General features: G+C 46.2%; 1 protein-coding gene across 2 annotated transcripts in view; it reads right to left on the minus strand.

The window, feature by feature from the left end:
• Positions 1-19,581, minus strand: part of ZNF185 (zinc finger protein 185 with LIM domain) — a 120,593-nt gene that overhangs the window by 48,065 nt on the left and 52,947 nt on the right. The window contains exons 15-21 of one of the 2 annotated variants that reach the window (XM_054040624.1): positions 10,737-10,781; positions 10,188-10,292; positions 7,688-7,783; positions 7,042-7,140; positions 5,701-5,796; positions 5,178-5,276; positions 42-152 (exon numbers count right to left, since the gene is read on the minus strand). In XM_054040624.1, the coding sequence (XP_053896599.1) occupies positions 42-152; positions 5,178-5,276; positions 5,701-5,796; positions 7,042-7,140; positions 7,688-7,783; positions 10,188-10,292; positions 10,737-10,781 (651 nt within the window). The remainder of the gene's footprint in view (positions 1-41; positions 153-5,177; positions 5,277-5,700; positions 5,797-7,041; positions 7,141-7,687; positions 7,784-10,187; positions 10,293-10,736; positions 10,782-19,581) is intronic. The other variant, XM_054040625.1, reaches the window with a different exon arrangement.

Below are 19,581 nucleotides of genomic sequence, written 5' to 3' on the forward strand. Positions count from 1 at the left end.
AGTTCAGTGTAAAACAGGGCATGAATTCCCTGGCTCCTTACTGTGCCGTGTTCACGTCAGGCTCAGTGTGCTTTCTAGTGGTAAGAGGCTTGGATCGGATAGTAGATATGTTCTCATTCTCAGCATCAGTATTGCCCTTCAAGGGAGAAAGCCTAGGGAAGAAAATAAAGAGGTTTTCTTAAGAACATGTGAAAAATTAATATATTGGATTATGTGGAAATCCATTCCAAAGATAGGAACCATCAGGCTGAAAGCTGGAGAAATATTATGCTAGGCTTGAGCTTTTCAAAGCCGCCTTGGAGATTTGAATGCACAATTCCAACTGAAATGCATGGGTATGATGTGTTTAAATCCCCTAGCTGGCTTTGAAAATCTTAGCTAAAGGCCTATTGTCTGAGACAGTCACAGAGGGAAAATATTAGCCATTGGAGCATGTACTTCTGCCAGACGTAGGTTCCTTCCTGCTAGCATTGCTATAATTCTCTCCATTGACACAAGTCCCACAGAGAAATACACATACTGAACACAGCATCTAGGCAGTGTCCTTGAAGGCCTGGATAACACTGAGTTACATCTCTGGGCCAAACGTTGGCTACTCACTAATATTCACTGCACCATACTGATGTAAATGGGTAGAGCTGGGTGAAATTTTTTGGGTGAAAAATGCATATTTCGTGTCATGAGTGTTCTGAGCCTGATGGGTCATCCAAGGTAATTCCCTATGAGTCCTAAGGGCCCAGACAATCCACAAGCAAGGGTCTGACCAGGTGACCCCAAGGCAGGTACATAGGTTCCTAATGGAATAAGCCATCCAGGCACCAGCTTCTAATTTTCCCAGGGAGTGCTCAACCCCCATCAGCCCCATGCCCCTCCCCCACTCCACCCCTTTCCCCAAGGCCCCATCCCACCCCGCTTCTTCCCACCCCCACTCCACGCCCACCCCACCTCTTCTCTCCCAAGTTCACTCCGTCCCCACTCCTCCTCTTCCCTCCCAGCACCTCCTACACGCAGCGTGTAGAAGGCGCTGGAAGGGAGGGGGAGGAGTTGATTGGCGGGGACCGCCGGTGGGCAGGAGGGGGAGGAGGGGAGCTGGCTGCCGGTGGGTGCTGAGCACCTGCTAATTTTTCTCCATGGCTGCTCCAGCCCTGGAGCGCCCACGGAGTCGGCGCTTATGGCAGCCAATTCAATCTGCCCAGTGTTGCTACCAGCTGTCTGGTAGTTCTGAGAGACTGCTCCTGACCCTGTCCCTTCTCCAACCACAGACAGTTGCAAAAATTTTGTTTTTACATCTTGGAAAGGAAATGTTTTGACTTTTTAGTTTGAAAACATTCCTTCCCCCCGTGACAGTCTATAGCTAGGGGGAGCATATTGTAATCCCCATATTCTTCATTTTCATATAATTGTGATCTCACATATAAAGCATGCTTTGTAAGGTATCAGGGGAAAGATTATGATCTTCTGAAAGTCATTTCTCTATCCAAATATGTGTATCATTAGTGCATATGAAATTATGAGAATTGTGTTGTATGGAGGTCACTAAAGCATGCTGTAAGTTGGGGAATCAGCCAGATATTAGCTCCCCAGAGGCAACAGCAAGGAAAGTAACCAATGCCTGGGTGGGGTGTCAACGAGCCCATCAACAGCTATTGTCTAGCAAGGGAGCTACAATGTGATCAGGAACAGTCAACATGGATTCACCAAGGGCAAGTCATGCCTGACCAATCTGATTGCCTTCTGTGATGAGATAACTGGCTCTGTGGATATGGGGAAAGTGGTGGATGTGATATATCTTGACTTTAGCAAAGCTTTTGATACTATCTTCCACAGTATTCTTGCCATCAAGTTAAAGAAGTATGGATTGGATGAATGGACTATAAGGTGGATAGAAAGCTGTCTAGATTGTCGGGCTCAACGGTTAGTGATCAACGGCTCAATGTCAAGTGGAGTGCCCCAGGGGTCGGTCCTGGGGCTGGTTTTGTTCAACATCTTTATTAATGATCTGGATGATGGGATGAATTGCACCCTCAGCAAGTTCACAGATGACACTAAGCTGGGGGGAGAGGTAGATACGCTGAAGGATAGGGATAGGGTCCAGAGTGACCTAGACAAATTGGAGGATTGGGCCAAAAGAAATCTCATGAGGTTCAACAAGGACAAGTGCAGAGTCCTGCACTTAGGAAGGAAGAATACCATGCACTGCTACAGGCTGGGGACTGACTGGCTAAGCAGCAGTTCTGCAGAAAAGGACCTGAGGATTACAGTGGATGAGAAGCTGGATATCAGTCAGCAGTGTGCCTTTGTTGCCAAGAAGGCCAATGGCATATTGGGATGTATTAGTAGGAGCATTGCCAGCAGATCAAGGGAAGTGAGTATTCTCCTCTATTCGGCACTGGTGAGGCCACACCTGGAGTATTGTGTCCAGTTCCCCCACTACAGAAGGGATGTGAACAAATTGGAGAGAGTCCAGTGGAGGGCAACAAAAATGATTAGGGGGGCTGAGGCACAGGACTTATGAGGAGAGGCTGAGGGAACTGGGCTTATTTAGTCTGCAGAAGAGAAGAGTGAGGGGGGATTTGATAGCAGCCTTCAACTACCTGAAGGGGGGTTCCAAAGAGGATGGAGCTCGGCTGTTCTCAGTGGTGGCAGATGACAGAACAAGAAGCAATGGCCTCAAGTTGCAGTGGGGGAAGTCTAGGTTGGATAGTAGGAAACACTATTTCACTAGGAGGGTGGTGAAGCACTGGAATGGGTGGTGGAATCTTCATCCTTAGAGATTGTTAAGGCCTGGCTTGACAAAGTCCTTGCTTGGAGAGACTCAGCAATGCCACACAGACATGCCTGGATTTGTGTTCTACAAGCACATGGACTGAGAGTATAAAACAGGCAGAGTGGACACATACTGGGCCCTTCTCCTGCCCCACCTATGCTGCAAGCAACCAAGACACTGAGAAGAAGACTCCAACACAGGAGATTGGCCCAGGTTTAAGGAACAAACCTGTGTATTAAGGACTACAGTATTCAGTGGTGTGAGAAAAACTGCTTAATCTAGTTGCTGCCTAGTCTAATAGGGTTGAGAGTTCAGACTGCGTGCTTATATTTTATTTTATTTTGGTAACCACACTGACTTGTTATGCTTTGGCTTATAATCACTTAAAATCTATCTTTATAGTTAATAAATCTATTTGTTTATTCTACCTGAAGCAGTGTGTTTGGTTTGATGTGTGTCAGAGACTCCCTTGGGGATAACAAGCCTAGTACATATCTATTTCTTTGTTAAATTGATGAACTTATATAAGCTTGCAGCGTCCAGCGGGTATAACTGGACACTGCAAGATGGAGGTTCCTAGGGTTGTTTCTAGGACCAGAGATATTGGCTAGTGTCATTCGGTTGCACGTAGCTGGGAGCAGCTTACATGCCAGAGGCTGTGTATGAACAGCCCAGGAGTGGGGGTTCTCACAGCAGTGCGGGGTAAGCCTGGCTCCCAGAGTCAAGGGTTGGAGTGACCTAGCAGACCACGGGTCCGGGTAACACCAGAGGGAAACATCACACCCCCCACCCCAACTTTTCTAAATTGCCAGCAAATGGACAAATCCTTTATTTACCCAGCATCTGTTGATGAAGTGGTGTGGTTTGCTACTCAGGGAAGAATCTTGCCTTTTGACTTCTCGTTGGACAATGTCTGAACTTTCATAATCCAAATTGCTCTCCTGTGATGTCAGAGTTGGGATTGCCGGGTGTTATGGCTCATGGTTTAGTGTGAAGCAAAGGGGTTAGAGATAAATGCATTTCTGTGCTTTTGAGTGGGATCGGAATAAAATAAGATGGAGGAATTCTTCCGCTGAGTAGCTAACTTTGATATTTGCAGTGTTGTTATAGCCAGGTTGGTCCCAGGATATAGAGAGACAAGGTGGGTGAGGTAATAGAAGATATTACCTCACCCATCTTGTCTAGCTAACTTTGTGTTCGTCCCACTGATTGATTACCCTCTGTGACACAGAGCCAGAAAGGGTTACACAACTAGCTGGCTAATTGACCCAGATTCAACCTTTAGAGACATATTAGTAGATAATGTTTGTGGTTTTGTGTGTTTATATACATATTGTTAGAGGTTAACAATGTAACCAAACAGTTCCTGTCTATTGCTGTATTCTGTTAATTCAGAGATCAAAAGGACATATTAACATTTAAATGAACTGTGAATGTAGTGATATCACTGTCTTGATTTCTCTTTTAAGTATATAGCAAATCACCTGCAAAAGGTGGGAGACAGGCAATTGCCTTATGTTAATCCATGTAGCTAATTACTGGTGATGTTTAAGAAATAGGAGGTTACTTCAAAAACACTACTGTTCACCCAAGGACTGTATGCAGTCAAAAGGCTGCCAAGAAAATATATAAAGGGCTTTTGGGCTCTGATCCTTTCATCTCAAATCTGCTTATGCTTCGTCAGGGGAAGTTTGAGCCACATGACTGAGATCTCCACTTCTATTCTGGATCACCCTGATATTGAACTCTGGACTAAACCTATGGACTAATTCTGAAAGAACTCTTTGCAGCTCTAAACCTGAGCCATTCTTTTTAGGTAACCTATCATTTAAATCAACTTCTGATGCCAGTGTGACACCAATTTTTTAAAAAGGCTTCAAAGGTGATCCCGGCAATTATAGGCTGATAAGCCTAACTTCAGCAGCAGGCAAACTGGTTGAAACTATACTAAGGAACAGAATTATCAGACACATAGATGAACATTGGGAAACATTGGGAAAGAGCCAACATGGTTTTTGTAAAGGGAAATCATGCATTGCCAATCTACTGGAATTATTTGAGGGGGTCAACAAGCATGTGGACAAGGGTGATCCAGTGGATATAGCGTACTTAGATTTTCAGATAGCCTTTGACAAGGTCCCTCACCAAAGGCCCTTAAGCAAAGTAAGCTGTCATGGGATAAGAGGGAAGGTTCTCTCATGGATCAGTAACTGGTTAAAAGATAGGAAACAAAGGGTAGGAATAAATAGTCAGTTTTTAGAACGGAGAGAGGTAAATAGTAGTATCCCCCAGGGGTCTGTATTGGGATCAATCCTATTCAACATATTCATAAAGGATCTGAAAAAAAGGGGTAAATAGTGAGGTGGCAAAATTGGCAGATGATACAAAACTACTCAAGGTAGGGCCATACCTTTCAGAGTCCAATTCCCCAACCTCCATACACCCAGGGATTCTGTGTCTTGGGTCATTGATAGTAACATTGCTTTCTGTAGAATGAGAGCTGGACCTGCTGAAGAAAGAAAGTCATTGCAGGCCATGAAGAGCCCCAGAGGTCGGCTAATGGCATCACGATCTGAAACAGCACATTCTTAAGTGATCCCTTTCCACAAGGAAAAATGTACTGTGGGGAAAGTGTAAGCGGTAGGAATGAAATGTGGAATCCCATTTGGTCAAGGCCTCTTAGTACCGAACATTAATATGGACAGTCTAGAAAAAGCGCTATTATTGTCTGCAGAAAACTGTATGATGTTTGATTATATATTGAGCATTGGCAGTGTGCTCAGTGCCGTACAATCCTAAATGAAGACCGGGTACCTGACAATCTAAATCAAAGTCCCGATTCTACTTCCAAGACTTACCAGTGCAATATCCTCAAGATTTTCCTTAGAGTCCTTGTCTAATATCACTCAACAAAACACACATCTCCCCCTCACCTGTTGAAATCAAATTCTTCATCATCCAGATGCATGGGGACTTTGTATCGGATCTCTTGGGTAACAGCGCTGCTGTCTCTAGAAGAAGGGCTGGACCTACCAAAGAAGGAGGGTCATTCCAGTATGCAAAGGGCCTTGGAAATTGGCTCATGGGATTAGATTCTAAAATGGCCGAATCCTTTGTGAAATATCTGCTCCAGAACATGGCAATGTGGGGGAAGTATAGGCAATGCAAAATAAGCGTGGACTACAGAACTCCTTTTCCTAAACTCCTCTTAGCACTACCCATTAATCTGGGGATGTACAGCATTCTATGAGCTTTCCTCCCAGCAATAGTAGCTTGACAGTTGTAAGCAAAGTGCAATAGCCAACGGAGTCTGACCCAAGGTCAGCACCTGCACATCAAGCCAAGATCCAGGGTCAGACTGGGAAGGAAGGAGGTCTTATGATTAAGGCACAATGCTGGGACTGAGAAGATATGCACCTCTAATAGCTCTGCCACTGATTCACTGCCTGTCCTTTGGCAAGAATCTTTTAGTTGCTGTGCCTCTGTTTCTTCATCTGTAACATTGGATAATCATATTTACTTATCTCAGAGAGGGGGTTGCAAGGCTAAGTTCACTCATGTATAATTAAGGTGTTAAGGTGTGAGCTGCTATAGAAAAGATTATTTTGTTACTTGGGCTCTCTTATGCTGGAGGTAGGAGACCTTTAGCATGGGCTGTATTCCACCCAACTATACACAAGTGCAAGGTCTACAGAAGTCAGTGAGAGTCCTGCATGCATTTCTGAGGGCTGGATTGTACCCATGAAGACACGCATGCAATGGACAGATCTTGGGAACATTGGAAGAAGCTTGGGCTATATTAGATCAGTTCACTGAGATTTGATTTTTCAATGGATATCATCTGAATATTAATTACTCAAATTAAGCCCCTTGGCAGTGAGTTTGGAATTGGTTGGCCTAATTGCCCTGAACATTGTAGAGTAATAAAGTTTAAGGCCAGAAAGGACCAGCAGATCATCTAGTCTGACCTCATGTATGTCACAAGCCACCAGCACCACACAGCACCTGCACATCCAGAATTAGAGCAAACTACTGTGTGCTACAGGCAGAGAACAGGAGGGACCAAGGTGCAGCAGTGCCAAAGGTCCCTACAGGAAATAAATGAAATTGGCACCTGGCATGGGAATTTCAAATTGTGATGTTCTGCACCTGCTTGATGTTAAGAGGTTAGGGAGCAACAGGCACTTTCAAAGCCTTAGACAAAAGGGGAACGGAACATAGCTCAAGAATTCATCATCAGAGCAATATGATGGTTGTTCCCCCTAACTCCTTACTTTGCCACATTCAGTTCAGGCTCTTTGTGTTCTGTGGCTTTGGTACTCTCGTATCTGATCTCTCTTGTGGGACGTCTCTCCTCATAGCATGGGACAGATCTGGTAAAGAAGGAAAAGCGCATCACTGGCACCTGAATCATCATGTAAACCTGTTCTATGTGCTGAGAAAAAGGAAAGACTCTGTCCAACTGTTCAAAGACTCTTTCTATGGGGACTGTTTCATGGGCCCCAATTGCATTTCAATGTGCCGACCTACTGACACTGACTTTCTATATATTTCAGTTGCCCTTCAACACCTCTGTTGCCTCTGCAGCATCTTGCGGTTACTAGGATGGGAGGAGAGCCTATTCACATTAACATTGGGTAAGAACTAAGGGTTCTAATCCCTCCAAGCACATGGCATTGACAAGAGAATAGAGCTCAAGTGTTCGAATCTTGTCAGGAAAAGCTGAGGTGAAATATACCTCAAGCTCACCTTACGTCCTGCAAGCTGGGGTATCTACACTCTTCTGCACAGTCCCTTTCATCATTTCACACTCCAGGGCTGATGGCTATAATAAGAGTGCCTTCCAAGAGCAGTGGACTTTAGATTTTCCTTTGTCCTCAGATTTCCTGGATAACCCCACTAAATGCAACACCCACGTACCTTTTAGGGTCACATTCTGTATCACCCAGGTATCCAGGGACTGTGAATCTGGCATCAGTGTGATGTGCGGGGATGTCTCTAGATTGAGGGCTGGACCTGCCAGAGGAGGAGAGTCATTAAACTGCTTCACTCGCTGGTATGTGTTGTTAAAGTGCTTCAGAAAGGGCATTCAGTGAAATTACTGTTTAGACCAGTGGTTGTTAACCGGGGGTGCATACACCCCTGGGGGTGCAAGATACCCTTTCTGGGGGTTCGAGACATGCCAGATTTTTTTTAGAAGGTAAATCATCGAAAACACAAATTAAGCACAGGCATGTAAGTACAACTACTTTGTTTTATCAAACCTATGTATTTATTAACATTATATATTTTTTAACGATTATGTACTGTAATATACAAACAAAATATATCTAGATTTAAGGGGTGTGAGAACATATTTATTAGATTTAAGGGGTGCGAGAACAAATTTTGATTTTTGATAAGGGGTGCAAGAACATATTTTGAAAACCAAAGGGGTGCAGGCTGCAGTAAAGATTAAGAACCACTGGTTTAGACTAATAAGATTGCACTGTGTGAGACACTAGAAATGGTCTGAAGAAAATAGGATGAAATTCAGTAAGTACAAATACAAAGTGCTCCATTTAGGAAGGAACAATCAATTGCACACATACAAAATGGGAAATGACTGCCTAGGAAGGAATACTGCAGAAAAGGATCTGGGGGTCATAGTGGACCACAAGCTAAATATGAGTCAACAGTGTAACGCTGCTGCAAAAAAACCGAACATCATTCTGGGATGTATTAGCAGGAGTGCTGTAAACAAGACATGAGAAGTAATTCTTCCACTCTACTCCATGTTGATTAGGCGCCACATTTCAGGAAAGATGTGGACAAATTGGAGAAAGTCCAGAGAAGAGCAACAAAAATTATTAAAGGTCTAGAAAAAATGACCTATGAGAGAAAATTGAAAAAATTGGGTTTGTTTATCTGGAAAAGAGAAGACTGAGAGGGGACATGATAACTGTTTTCAAGTATATAAAAGGTTGTTACAAGGAGGAAGAAGAAAAATTGTTCTTCTTAACCTCTGAGGATAGGACAAGAAGCAATGGGCTTAAATTGCAGCAAAGGAGGTTTCGGTTGGACATTAGGAAAAACTTCCTAACTGTCAGGGTGGTTAAGCACTGGAATAAATTGCCTAGGAAGGTTGTGGAATCTCCATCATTGGAGATTTTTAAGAACAGGTTAGACAAACACCTGTCAGGGATGGTCGAGATAATACTTAGTCCTGCCATGAATGGAGGGGACTGGACTAGATGACCTCTTGAGGTCCCTTCCAGTCCTATGATTCTATGAAACTAGCAGATAAGTGGTGTGGAAAGCTGTGTTCCTTTCAGAAAAACATTCTCACTATCTCTAACCAAGAAATACAGACTTCTAGAGAACAAATGCAGTTACTCTGTCTCAGCTAGTGCAGCAATCCCCGATAAAGCATAGCAAAAGTTTCTTGCAGGAATGTTAGCTAAACCCAGGATTGCTATCAGCAACTCCACGGCTTCTGACTACCTGGGGTTGGGTTTTTGCCAGCCCCCACATTGGGTTCACCATGCAACTCACAAAAAGGATAGAATGGTGTCACAAGATCATACCTCTCAACTCCCCAGTCCCTTTGGTGGGATAAAGTGTGAGACCAATATCAAAAACTAGGCACCCAAGAAAAAGAGACGCTGAGTGTCTTCAGCATCCATAGCTGCGACTCCACTATCACTTTCCTGATTTCACATGGCTGATGTCAAGTTTGAAAGTGAACAAACTCCAACACTTGTGTAGAATGAAGACTCTAGATACCCAGGGAAATCATAAAGGTGAAGTGGACACAGCACAACTGTAGTTACCGCTACTAGCTTGGTTGATTCTGCAACAGAAAGCTTGATGAGCGATGAATCAACAAGACCAGAGGTAGGCAACCTATGGCACGTGTGCCGAAGGCGGCACGCGAGCTGATTTTCAGTGGCACTCACACTGCCCGGGTCTTGGCCACCGGTCCAGAGGGCTCTGCATTTTAATTTAATTTTAAATGAAGTTTCTTAAACATTTTAAAAATCTTATTTACTTTACATACAACAATAGTTTAGTTATATATTATAGACTTATAGAAAGAGACCTTCTAAAAATGTTAAAATGTATTACTGGCACACGAAACCTTAAATTAGAGTGAATAAATGAAGACTCGGCACATCACTTCTGAAAGGTTGCCGACCCCTGAACAAGACTAATAACCATGTGACTGCAGTGAACTGTGCCCGCTTCATGTTCTATACCTTTGGCTCAGGATGTGGATTGTGTTTCCTGGTCTTCTATGTACAAGATATCCCATTCTCATTCTCCTTTGCCCCACAGCCCTGTAGGTCACCCTGCTCTCTTTGGAAAGCTGATGCTAGTTTATCCCAATATCATCAGATCTCTACTTACACCACTGTGAACACCATCTCTAGGCTCTTACCTTGTGAGGTCAGAATTTGTGTCATCCAGGTATTCAGGAACCCTGTACCGGTGGCGTGTCTCAGATGGGGGGTCAGCTGTATTGTCCATATAATATGAGTTGGACCTGCAAAGGAGAGAGACTCATGACACCTTGTAAGAGCAGTTTGATGAATGGAGTTAATGTCTGAAGTAACAAAATCGTATGATGTGAAACTTTCCTTCTGGAAAAGAACTTACTGACCTACCTGCTGCTCACTTCAGACAGTGAGATATAACTTCCCATCAGTTACCATGCACCAGCATACTATACAACATGACAGCCTGCTGGTCAAAGTGTGCAGACTGGAATCTGGGAGACACATGCCAACATGGGAAAGAAGCTGAAGGACCTCAATGCACTTTTAAATGATGGGGTGTTTTTCTTCCCCAGGGACAATATATGCATCACCTCCCTCATAATTCTGCAGAAGTGCAGTCCCCTTGGTATGCCCTTTGTTAGGATGCCCTCTATCCCAACGGCAAGACAAAAACAGCAGCATGTGATGCTGTTAACAGACTCTGCTCTTACTTTATTGGGTCAAATTCATTGCCAGCCTCTAGGGAATCAGGATAGCTAGAAGAAAGGAAAGATATCACCCTTAGGAAACATATCCAGTGTGCAGAGCATGATAATTTGCATTACCCATTTCCTGAATATTTGTATCTGGCATTTATAAAAACCAAAAGGGCTCTCCTGAATCTTCCCAATGTCTAACAGGGAGACTGGGCTTCTTGGGAAGCCTCAGCATCCAACAGTTTTGGGCAACCGTGAAAAGGCATCATCCTCTGGAGATGAGCCTCAGCATATTTCTTACTGGGAAACGCTCCTTTGTTTTGGGAAAATAAATGCAAACTTCCCCACTTCCTGCTTTGTGTATCAGGGAGGTGGGGCCAGCCCTGAACATCAGGGTGAGTGACAGAGGATGGCAGTATGGCAGGCATATGGGGATTCAGACAAGGCCATTTTCACAGGGCCAGCCCACAACATTTTGGCACCTGAGGCGGGGAGCTCAAATGACACCCCCATGCCCCCTCGTTTGGGCCAAAACTTTGAAAGGTCTCGATTCTGCCTTCTTCCTGTTCTACTCCTCTCATGGTACTGCTCTGCTACCTACCCCAATAAAGGAGAACTAACAACTTAAAATGCCTTGTTCAAAAATTTTAAGTAACACTTAACTTTCAAACGCCTGAACAGCAAATGTAACTTTTCTTGTCTGCATAGTAAACACTGGCATTTTTATCTGTTTGAATAATCAAAGTGGTGCTTTCTGTGCCTTCTTGGTTGCAAAGATTCCTGAAGGTCCACAGTCTGGGCCAGCTCATGCTCTATTGAGCAGCTTGCAAGACCAACCAGCCTCTCCTGTGTCATTGTGGAGCGTAGATGTGTTTTTATTAACTTCAGCTTGGAGAAGCGTTCTCCACTGGCAACTATTACAGGAAGTGTTAGAAGTATGCGCAGAACTACAAAAGCATTTGGAAAGAGGGTGGTCATCTTATTTGTGCACATATATTCCAGAACAGCCTTTGGAGTTGATCCTGCTGAAATGTATCTTGAAAGGGCTTTCAGTTCATCACCTAAATCACTTGCATCAATATTGCGCATGTCATTATGTGTCAACACTGTCTCTAGTGCCCAGCATTGCTGGTGTAGGTCTTCTTCAGCTATAGTGAGGAGTTTTGGAATATCATACAACATCCTAATTATACTGCTGTGTTCTTTGAGCTGCATGAAACGTTCTTCAACTGACTGTATTGCACAATCTAGCACCTGCTTAAAGAATTCAACTTTGAATTGTTGTTCGGAGTCTCTTATGGGATTATCCCGTGCAGGGGTGAAAGTAACTTAAAGGACTTACCGGTATGCTGGAGTCCTGAGCGGGGGTGTGGCCTCAACCGGAAGAGGCATGGCTCAACCGGAAGAGGTGGAGCCTTTCAAGATTTAAAAGCCCTGGGGCTCCGGCTTAAATCACCCCGGAGCTACCAGCTGCAGAGGCGGCTGGGCGCCCCGGGGCTCCCCGCAACAGCTGGACCTCCAGGCTCTTTAAATCCCCGCGGGACCTGGCTGCCGCAGCTCCGGGAGCACTTTAAAGGGCCCGGGGCTCCCCGCAGCGGCTGGAGCCCTGGGGGCCTTTTAAATCACCGCCGCGAACAGTTCCTGTCATAACATTATCCTCCATAATGGCAACTATGGCATCATCTATCTTCCCAATTTGGTGTTTGATAGGCTTTATCGCCTCCACTCAACTTTCCCATCGTGTGGTACTCAGTGGTTTCAGTGTCAGAGAGGATGTTCCCAGATGTTGCTTCAAAATTTGCCATCGATGAGTTGATGCAGAGAAAAATACATAAATGCTTTGAATTACATTAAAAAATTCAGCAGCCTCACTAGAAGCTGATGCTGCATCACTGACCACCAAGTTCAATGAACTGCATGGGACAAAAAATGCTCGAGGGTTTAACTGTCAGATCCGTGTCTGCACTCCTCTGTTCTTTCCTCTCATTTGGCACCATTATCGTAACCCTGACCTTCACTTGCACAAAGGAAAATACTCTACACATTGATTACTAATTAAAAGGAGGCTGGATGTCCATGGTTACGTGTGTCAGGGCCTTCTTCTGCTACTCAAAGTAAGGACCCAGCTACCACATTCTACAAATCAACTGAAGAGATTATTCCAAATTCAGAGGCATCAAGGGAATGCTACCTCTCCTCAGAAGACATGTGGTCACAGTTGTTCACATGCACTTCCTCCTTTTCACTATGGAAATAAGACACGTAGTGAGTGAAAAGGATTCAGTCTTTCTTCTTCTGCTCCCCAAATTCCTTTCCTACCTTCAGACAAACCTGCTGTGGGGAACATGGGAAGACTAGTCAAAGGAAATTTTTTAACCTGCTCTTCTGAGCATAGAGCATTTGGTTTATTTTAACAGGTGCTGACTTTGTTTGTTTGAAAAGTGTGAATTGGGAGTGCTTTGTTCCGGATGGGCCTTGAGTGGTTGATTGGAGGGAAGCTTTGAGCCGGGGCAACTGCTTCAAGCCAGCAGCCTTATAAAAAGCAGTCAGTTGCGAACCGAGTGAGCTGCAAACAGAGGAAGTTTGCCTGGGGGGAGTTGCCTCAGAGTTTTTGCCTTTCAGGCTTCTGTGAGCAATAAATAAAACATCTGAAGAGGCTCTTAGAAGGAAAACAATATGGATAGTGAGCAATCAGCGGCTGTGACCTGCATAGGATGTGCCATGTTTGTCTTTCTCCCAGAGGATAGAAGCGACTTCGTCTATACGAAGTACAAGCTGGTCTCCATATTGGAAGAAAAGGTTAAAGGACTAGATACCCAAGTATCAACCCTGCATTGCATCAGAGAAAATGAAGACTTTCTGGATAGAAGTCAGCATTTGGTACTGCAGGCATAGCATGCTGAAGAATCAGAGGGCAGTGCAGAATGGAGAAGAAAATTGGCAGCATGTGACCTTCAGAAGATTAAAGAGGAGAACTTATGTACCCCCAATACAGATAGAGGTAAGAAACCATTTTCAGGTTCTCTGCACAGGTACTATGGCGGGTAATGGTTTGGAGGAGTCACCTGAGGGAAGGGATCAGAAGGAGACCCCCTCGGCCAGAAGGCATAAGTTGCATTGTTCTAGGGATGGACCTGGCCACTACTCCTAAGAGGAGGAGACGGGTGGTGATGGTTGGGGACTCCCTCCTAAGGGGGACAGAGTCATCCATCTGCCGTCCAGGCCAGGAAACTTGAGAAGTGTGCTGCTTGCGTGGAGCTAGAATTCAGGATGTGACAGAGTGTCTGCCGAGACTGATCAAGCCCTCGGACGGCTACCCCTTCCTACTTCTCCACATGGGCACCAATGATATTGCCAAGAATGACCTAGGAACTATGTGGCTCTAGGAAGAAGAATAAAGGAGTTTGAGGGGCAGGTTGTGTTCCCGTCCATCCTCCCTGTTGAAGAAAAAGGCCCAGGTAGGAACCATCGAATTGTGGAAGTAAATGGGTGGTTGCACAGGTGGTGTTGGACAGAGGGCTTTGGATTCTTTGACCATGGGATGTTGTTCCAAGAAGAAAGATTGCTAGGAAGAATGGGATCCACCAAACGAAGAGAGGGAAGAGCATCTTCACAGGCAGGCTTGCTAACCTACTGAGGAGGGCTTTAAACTGTGACAGGTTGGATCACAGAAACCCCCTTGGGAGCTGCCACCCGATGTGCAAAGACTACCCCTGCTCCTGTTTTCCCTGCCAGCTCAGGACTCCAGCACCCTGTCTTGCTGAGCCAGACACTCCTGTTTGGCTCCAGTCACAGATCCAGAGTCTGAATCTCCTGTCCCAAAGCTGCAAGTTTACCTGAAAACAGCTCACAGTAGTGTGCTTGTCTTTAGCACTCAGATGCCCAACTCCCAATGGGGTCTAAACCCAGATAAATCCGTTTTACCCTGTATAAAGCTTATGCAGGGCAAACTCATAAATTGTTCGCCCTCTATAACACTGATAGAGAGATATGCACAGTTGTTTGCTCCCCCAGGTATTAATACATACTCTGAGTGAATTACTAAATAGAAAGTGATTTTATTAAATACAGACAGTAGGATTTAAGTGGTTCAAAGTAGTAACAGACAGAACAAAGTAAGTCACCAAGCAAAATAAAATAAAATGCGCGAATCTATGCCTAATCAAACTGAATACAGATAATTTCCTCACCAGTTCCAGAGTGCTCCCTTTTACAGGCTAATCTCCTTTTAGCCTGGGTCCAGCAATCACTCACACCCCCTGCAGTTACTGTCCTTTGTTTCAGTCTCCTTCAAGTATCCTGGGGGGGGTGGGGGTGGAGAGGCTCCTTCTTTAGCCAGCTGAAGACAAAATGGAGGGGTCTCCCCTGGGTTTAAATAGACTCTCTCTTGTGGGTGGAGACCCCCCTCCTCCCTCCTATGCAAAGTCCAGCTCCAAGATGGAGTTTTGGAGTCACCTGGGCAAGTCACATACCCCTGCATGACTCAGTCTTTGTAGGCCCACGCCATTGTCCACATGGCATCTTGCATGTCTCCAGGAAGACTTCTCATGTGGATTGGAGCATTCCAAGATGCATTGTTCCCTAAGTGTCTCCTGATCAGGTACTTAACCTGGCGAATTCCTTCCTAAAGAAGCTGACCAAATGCCTCACAAAGCTTACTTAGAAATCAGGCAAGCACACAGCCCATATTCTTAACCTCGAGTAGAAAATGATATATATGTACAAATAGGATGAATAGATCTAGTAGATCATAACCTTTACGGAGATATGTTACATGGCACAGGCAGCACAAAACATATTCCAGTTATGTCATACATACATTTATAAGCACCCCCTCCCCATAAAGCCTTATGGGGTACACTGTCACAGTGGAAGTAAATGGGTGGTTGCACAGATGGTGTTGGACAGCTGGCTTTGGATTCTTCGACCATGGGATGTTGTTCCAAGAAGAAAGATTGCTAGGAAGAATGGGATCCACCAAACGAAGAGAGGGAAGAGCATCTTCACAGGCAGGCTTGCTAACCTACTGAGGAGGGCTTTAAACTAGGTTCGCTGGGGGATGGAGACCTGAGGTAAGTGGGGAAAGTGGGATACCCGTGGGGGAAACACAAGGAGGAGGGTGCAACAGGGGAAGCCTCTTGATTCATACTAAGAATGTAGGGCAATCGGCTAGTTATCTTAGGTGCCTGTACACGAATGCAAGAAGCCTGGGAAACAAGCAGGAAGAATTGGAAGTCCTGGCACAGTCAAGGAACTATGATGTGACTGGAATAACGGAAACTTGGTGGGGTAACTCACATGACTGGAGCACTATCATGTCTGGGTATAAACTGTTCAGAAAGGACAGGTGGGGGAGAAAAGGTGGAAGAGTTGAACGGTATGTAAGAGAGCAGTATGATTGCTCAGAGCTCCAGTATGAAACTGGAAATAAGCATGTTGAGAGTCTTTGGGTTAAGTTTAGAGGTGAAAGCAACAAGGGTGATATCGTGGTGGGCGTCTGCTATAGACCACCAGACCAGAAGGATGAGGTAGACGAGGATTTCTTCGGACAACTAACAGAAGTTTCCAGATCACAGGCCCTGGTTCTCATGGGGGACTTCAATCACCCTGATATCTTCTGGGAGACCAATATTGCAGTGCACAGACAATCCAGGAAGTTTTTGGAGAGTGTTGGGGACAACTTCCTAATGCAAGTGCTGGGGGAACCAACAAGGGACCATGCTCCTCTTGACCTGCTGCTCACAAACAGGGAAGAATTGGTAGGGGAAGTAGAAGTGGGTGGCAACCTGGGCAGCAGTGACAATGAGATGGTTGAGTTCAGGATCCTGATAAAAGGAAGAAAGGAGAGCAGCAGAATACGGACTCTGGACTTCAGAAAAGCAGACTTTGACTCCCTCAGGGAACTGATGGGCAGGATCCCCTGGAAGGCTAATATAAGGGGTAAAGGAGTCCAGGAGAGCTCGCTGCATTTTAAAGAAGTCTTATTGAGGGCGCAGGAACAAACCATCCCGATGTGCCAAAAGAATAGCAAACATGGCAGGTAACTAGCTTGGCTTAACAGAGAAATCTTCGGTGAGCTTAAACACAAAAAGGAAGCTTACAAGAAGTGGAAACTTGGACAAATGATTAGGGAGGAGAACAAAAATATTGCTCGAGCATGCAGGGGTGTAATTAGGAAGGCCAAAGCACAATTGGAGTTGCAGTTAGCAAGGGATATGAAGGGTAACAAGAAGGGTTTCTAGAGGTATGTTAGTGTAAGTAGAGTCTGGATGAGCTCTCCCCTGACATCTAGTGGTGAGCTGTGGAAAAAGATTCAGAAGCTGACGTCGTTTGCAAGGACACACCCACCCTGCATAGGTGCTTGGCATGATGGGACTGCTTGCTCAAATGATCACTTGTGGCTGGTGTTGGATCCCCAGTCTCCTTGTTTTGGGGGCAGGAGTAATAAAGGGTTGCTATCCCTGTTGTGTGAACCCAGAGCAGCAAAACTGTACCTGGCATACCCCAATGGAGGGACTCACCCTCAACCTAACAGCAGTCGCTAGGCAGGGGACATGGGTTCCAAAGCCCAATGAGGTGAGAGGGGGTGGGGATGGGTACTTGCATCTAGTGGTGTAGGCTGTCTTTAAGGGTCCTAGGCACTACTTGACTCTCCTTCTCCAGGGTATAATAAAAGAGCTAATTTAGACTCAATTGAGAGGCTTGTTACATGCTGCAAAGCTAAAATCCCTGATACCTAGGTCTAAATATTAGATCTACTTTTGCACAGTGTGCAAGAGACTGCCCAGTGTGCACCAGCAGTAAAGTTCCCCCACTAACAGCTGAACTCATTGAGAGCTGTGTTAAGTGTGTGTGTGTGTGTGTGGGGAAGACATCTTGGTGAGTGGGCAGCTGGTGGAGAGCTGTGATCAGCAGTGTGGCTGGTGGAGAGGGCGCAATCAGCAGGGCCGGTGCAACCACTAGGCAAACTAGGTGGTCGCCTAGGACGCCAAGTGGTTGGGGGTGCCAAAAAGCGGCAAGCCCCAGCCATGGAGGAGCCGGTGAGGCACAGAGTGTGCACCAGTCCTGCAAAGGCAGAGGTGTCACTAGCAGGGAGCAGCTACGCCCCCCACCCCTCCTGCCCAGGCTGCAGCCCGGCGCCCACCCCCTGCTCTTGCAGGCTGCAGCAGATGCATGCGGGCGGCAGCCTCCGTGCACCCCCCCGGATCCCTCCTCGCCACGCTCGGGCTCTGCGGCTCCCGGGCATGTGAGCCGCTACCGCCGCCTGGGCACAGGGCCCTGAGCCTGCTCCCAGGAGCCGCAGAGCCAAAGCGGGGCGAGGGAGGAACTGAGGGGGTGCACGGGGGCTGCCGCCCACATGCATCCACTGCAGGAGCCCCCTGGAGGGGCGCTGGGCTGTGGCAGGCACACCCCCTGGTTCCCCCCTCACCGTGCTCGGGTTCTGTGGCTCCCCGGTGTGTGAGCTGCCACCACCGCCACTGCCCCTGCTGGAGGGCTCTGGCGATCGGTGGGGGACATAGGCGGTAGGTGGCATCTGAGTGTGCAGCCACCTCCTCCACAGACTCCAACTTTCTCGACTCCTGCCGCTCTCCAGCCCGTGCGCCCCAGGCCAGGCACTTCCCCAGTGCAGCAGCAGGCAGAGCTGCTGGGGTGGGAAGTTGCTTCGGGCCCCGCTGTTCAGGAAGCCGGTAAAGTTGGAGCTCGGGGAGGAGGCGGTGACAGATGATGTTGAAAAAGCTGAAGTACTCAATGCTTTTTTTGCCTCAGTCTTCACAGATAAGGTCAGCTCCCACCGGGCAGCACAGGATGGGGAGGAGGTGAGCAGCTCTCAGTGGTGAAAGACCAGGTGAAGGACTATTTAGATAAGCTGGACATGCACAAGTCCATGGGAACGGATGTAATGTATCCGAGGGTGCTGAGGGAGTTGGCTGATGTGATTGCAGAGCCATTGGCCATTATCTCTAAAAACTCATGTCGATCAGGGGAGGTCCAGGACAATTGGAAAAAGGCATATATAGTGCCCATCTTTGAAAAGAGAAGAAGGAGAAACTGGGGAACTACAGACCGATCATCCTCACCTCAGTCCCCAGAAAAATCATGGAGCAGGTCCTCAAGGAATCCATTTTAATATAATATATGGAGATATACCTATCTCATAGAACTGGAAGAGACCTTGAAAGGTCATCAAATCCAGCCCCCTGCCTTCACTAGCAGGACCAAGTACTTTTTGCCCCAGATCCTTAAGTGGCCCCCTCAAGGATTGAACTCACGACCCTGGGTTTAGCAGGTCAGTGCTCGAACCACGAAGCTATCCCTCCCCATTTTGAAGCACTTGGAAGAGAGGAAGGTGACCACGAACAGTCAACATGTATTCACCAAGGGCAAGTCATGCCTGACCAACCTGATTGCCTTCTATGATGAGATAATTGACACTGTGGATATGGGGAAAGCCGTGGACTTGACTTTAGCAAAGCTTTTGATACGGTCTCCCACAGTATTCTTGACAGCAAATTAAAAAAGTATGGATTGGATAAATGGACTATAAGGTGGATAGAAAGCTGGCTAGATCATCGGGCTCAACGGGTAGTGAGCAACATCTCGATGTCTAGTTGGCAGTTGGTATCAAATGGAGTGCCCCAGGGGTCAGTCCTGGGGCTGGTTTTGTTCAACATCTTCATTAATGATCTGGATGATGGGATGGATTGCACCCTCAGCAAGTTTGCAGATGACACTAAGCTGCGGGAGAGAGGCAGATACACTGGAGGATATGGATAGGGTCCAGAGTGACCTAGACAAATTGGAGGATTGGGCCAAAAGAAATCTGATGAGGTTAAATAAGGACAAGTGCAGAGTCCTACAC

This window comes from Malaclemys terrapin, chromosome 9 (genome assembly GCF_027887155.1).
Source record: "Malaclemys terrapin pileata isolate rMalTer1 chromosome 9, rMalTer1.hap1, whole genome shotgun sequence".
NCBI lineage: Eukaryota > Metazoa > Chordata > Testudines > Emydidae > Malaclemys > Malaclemys terrapin.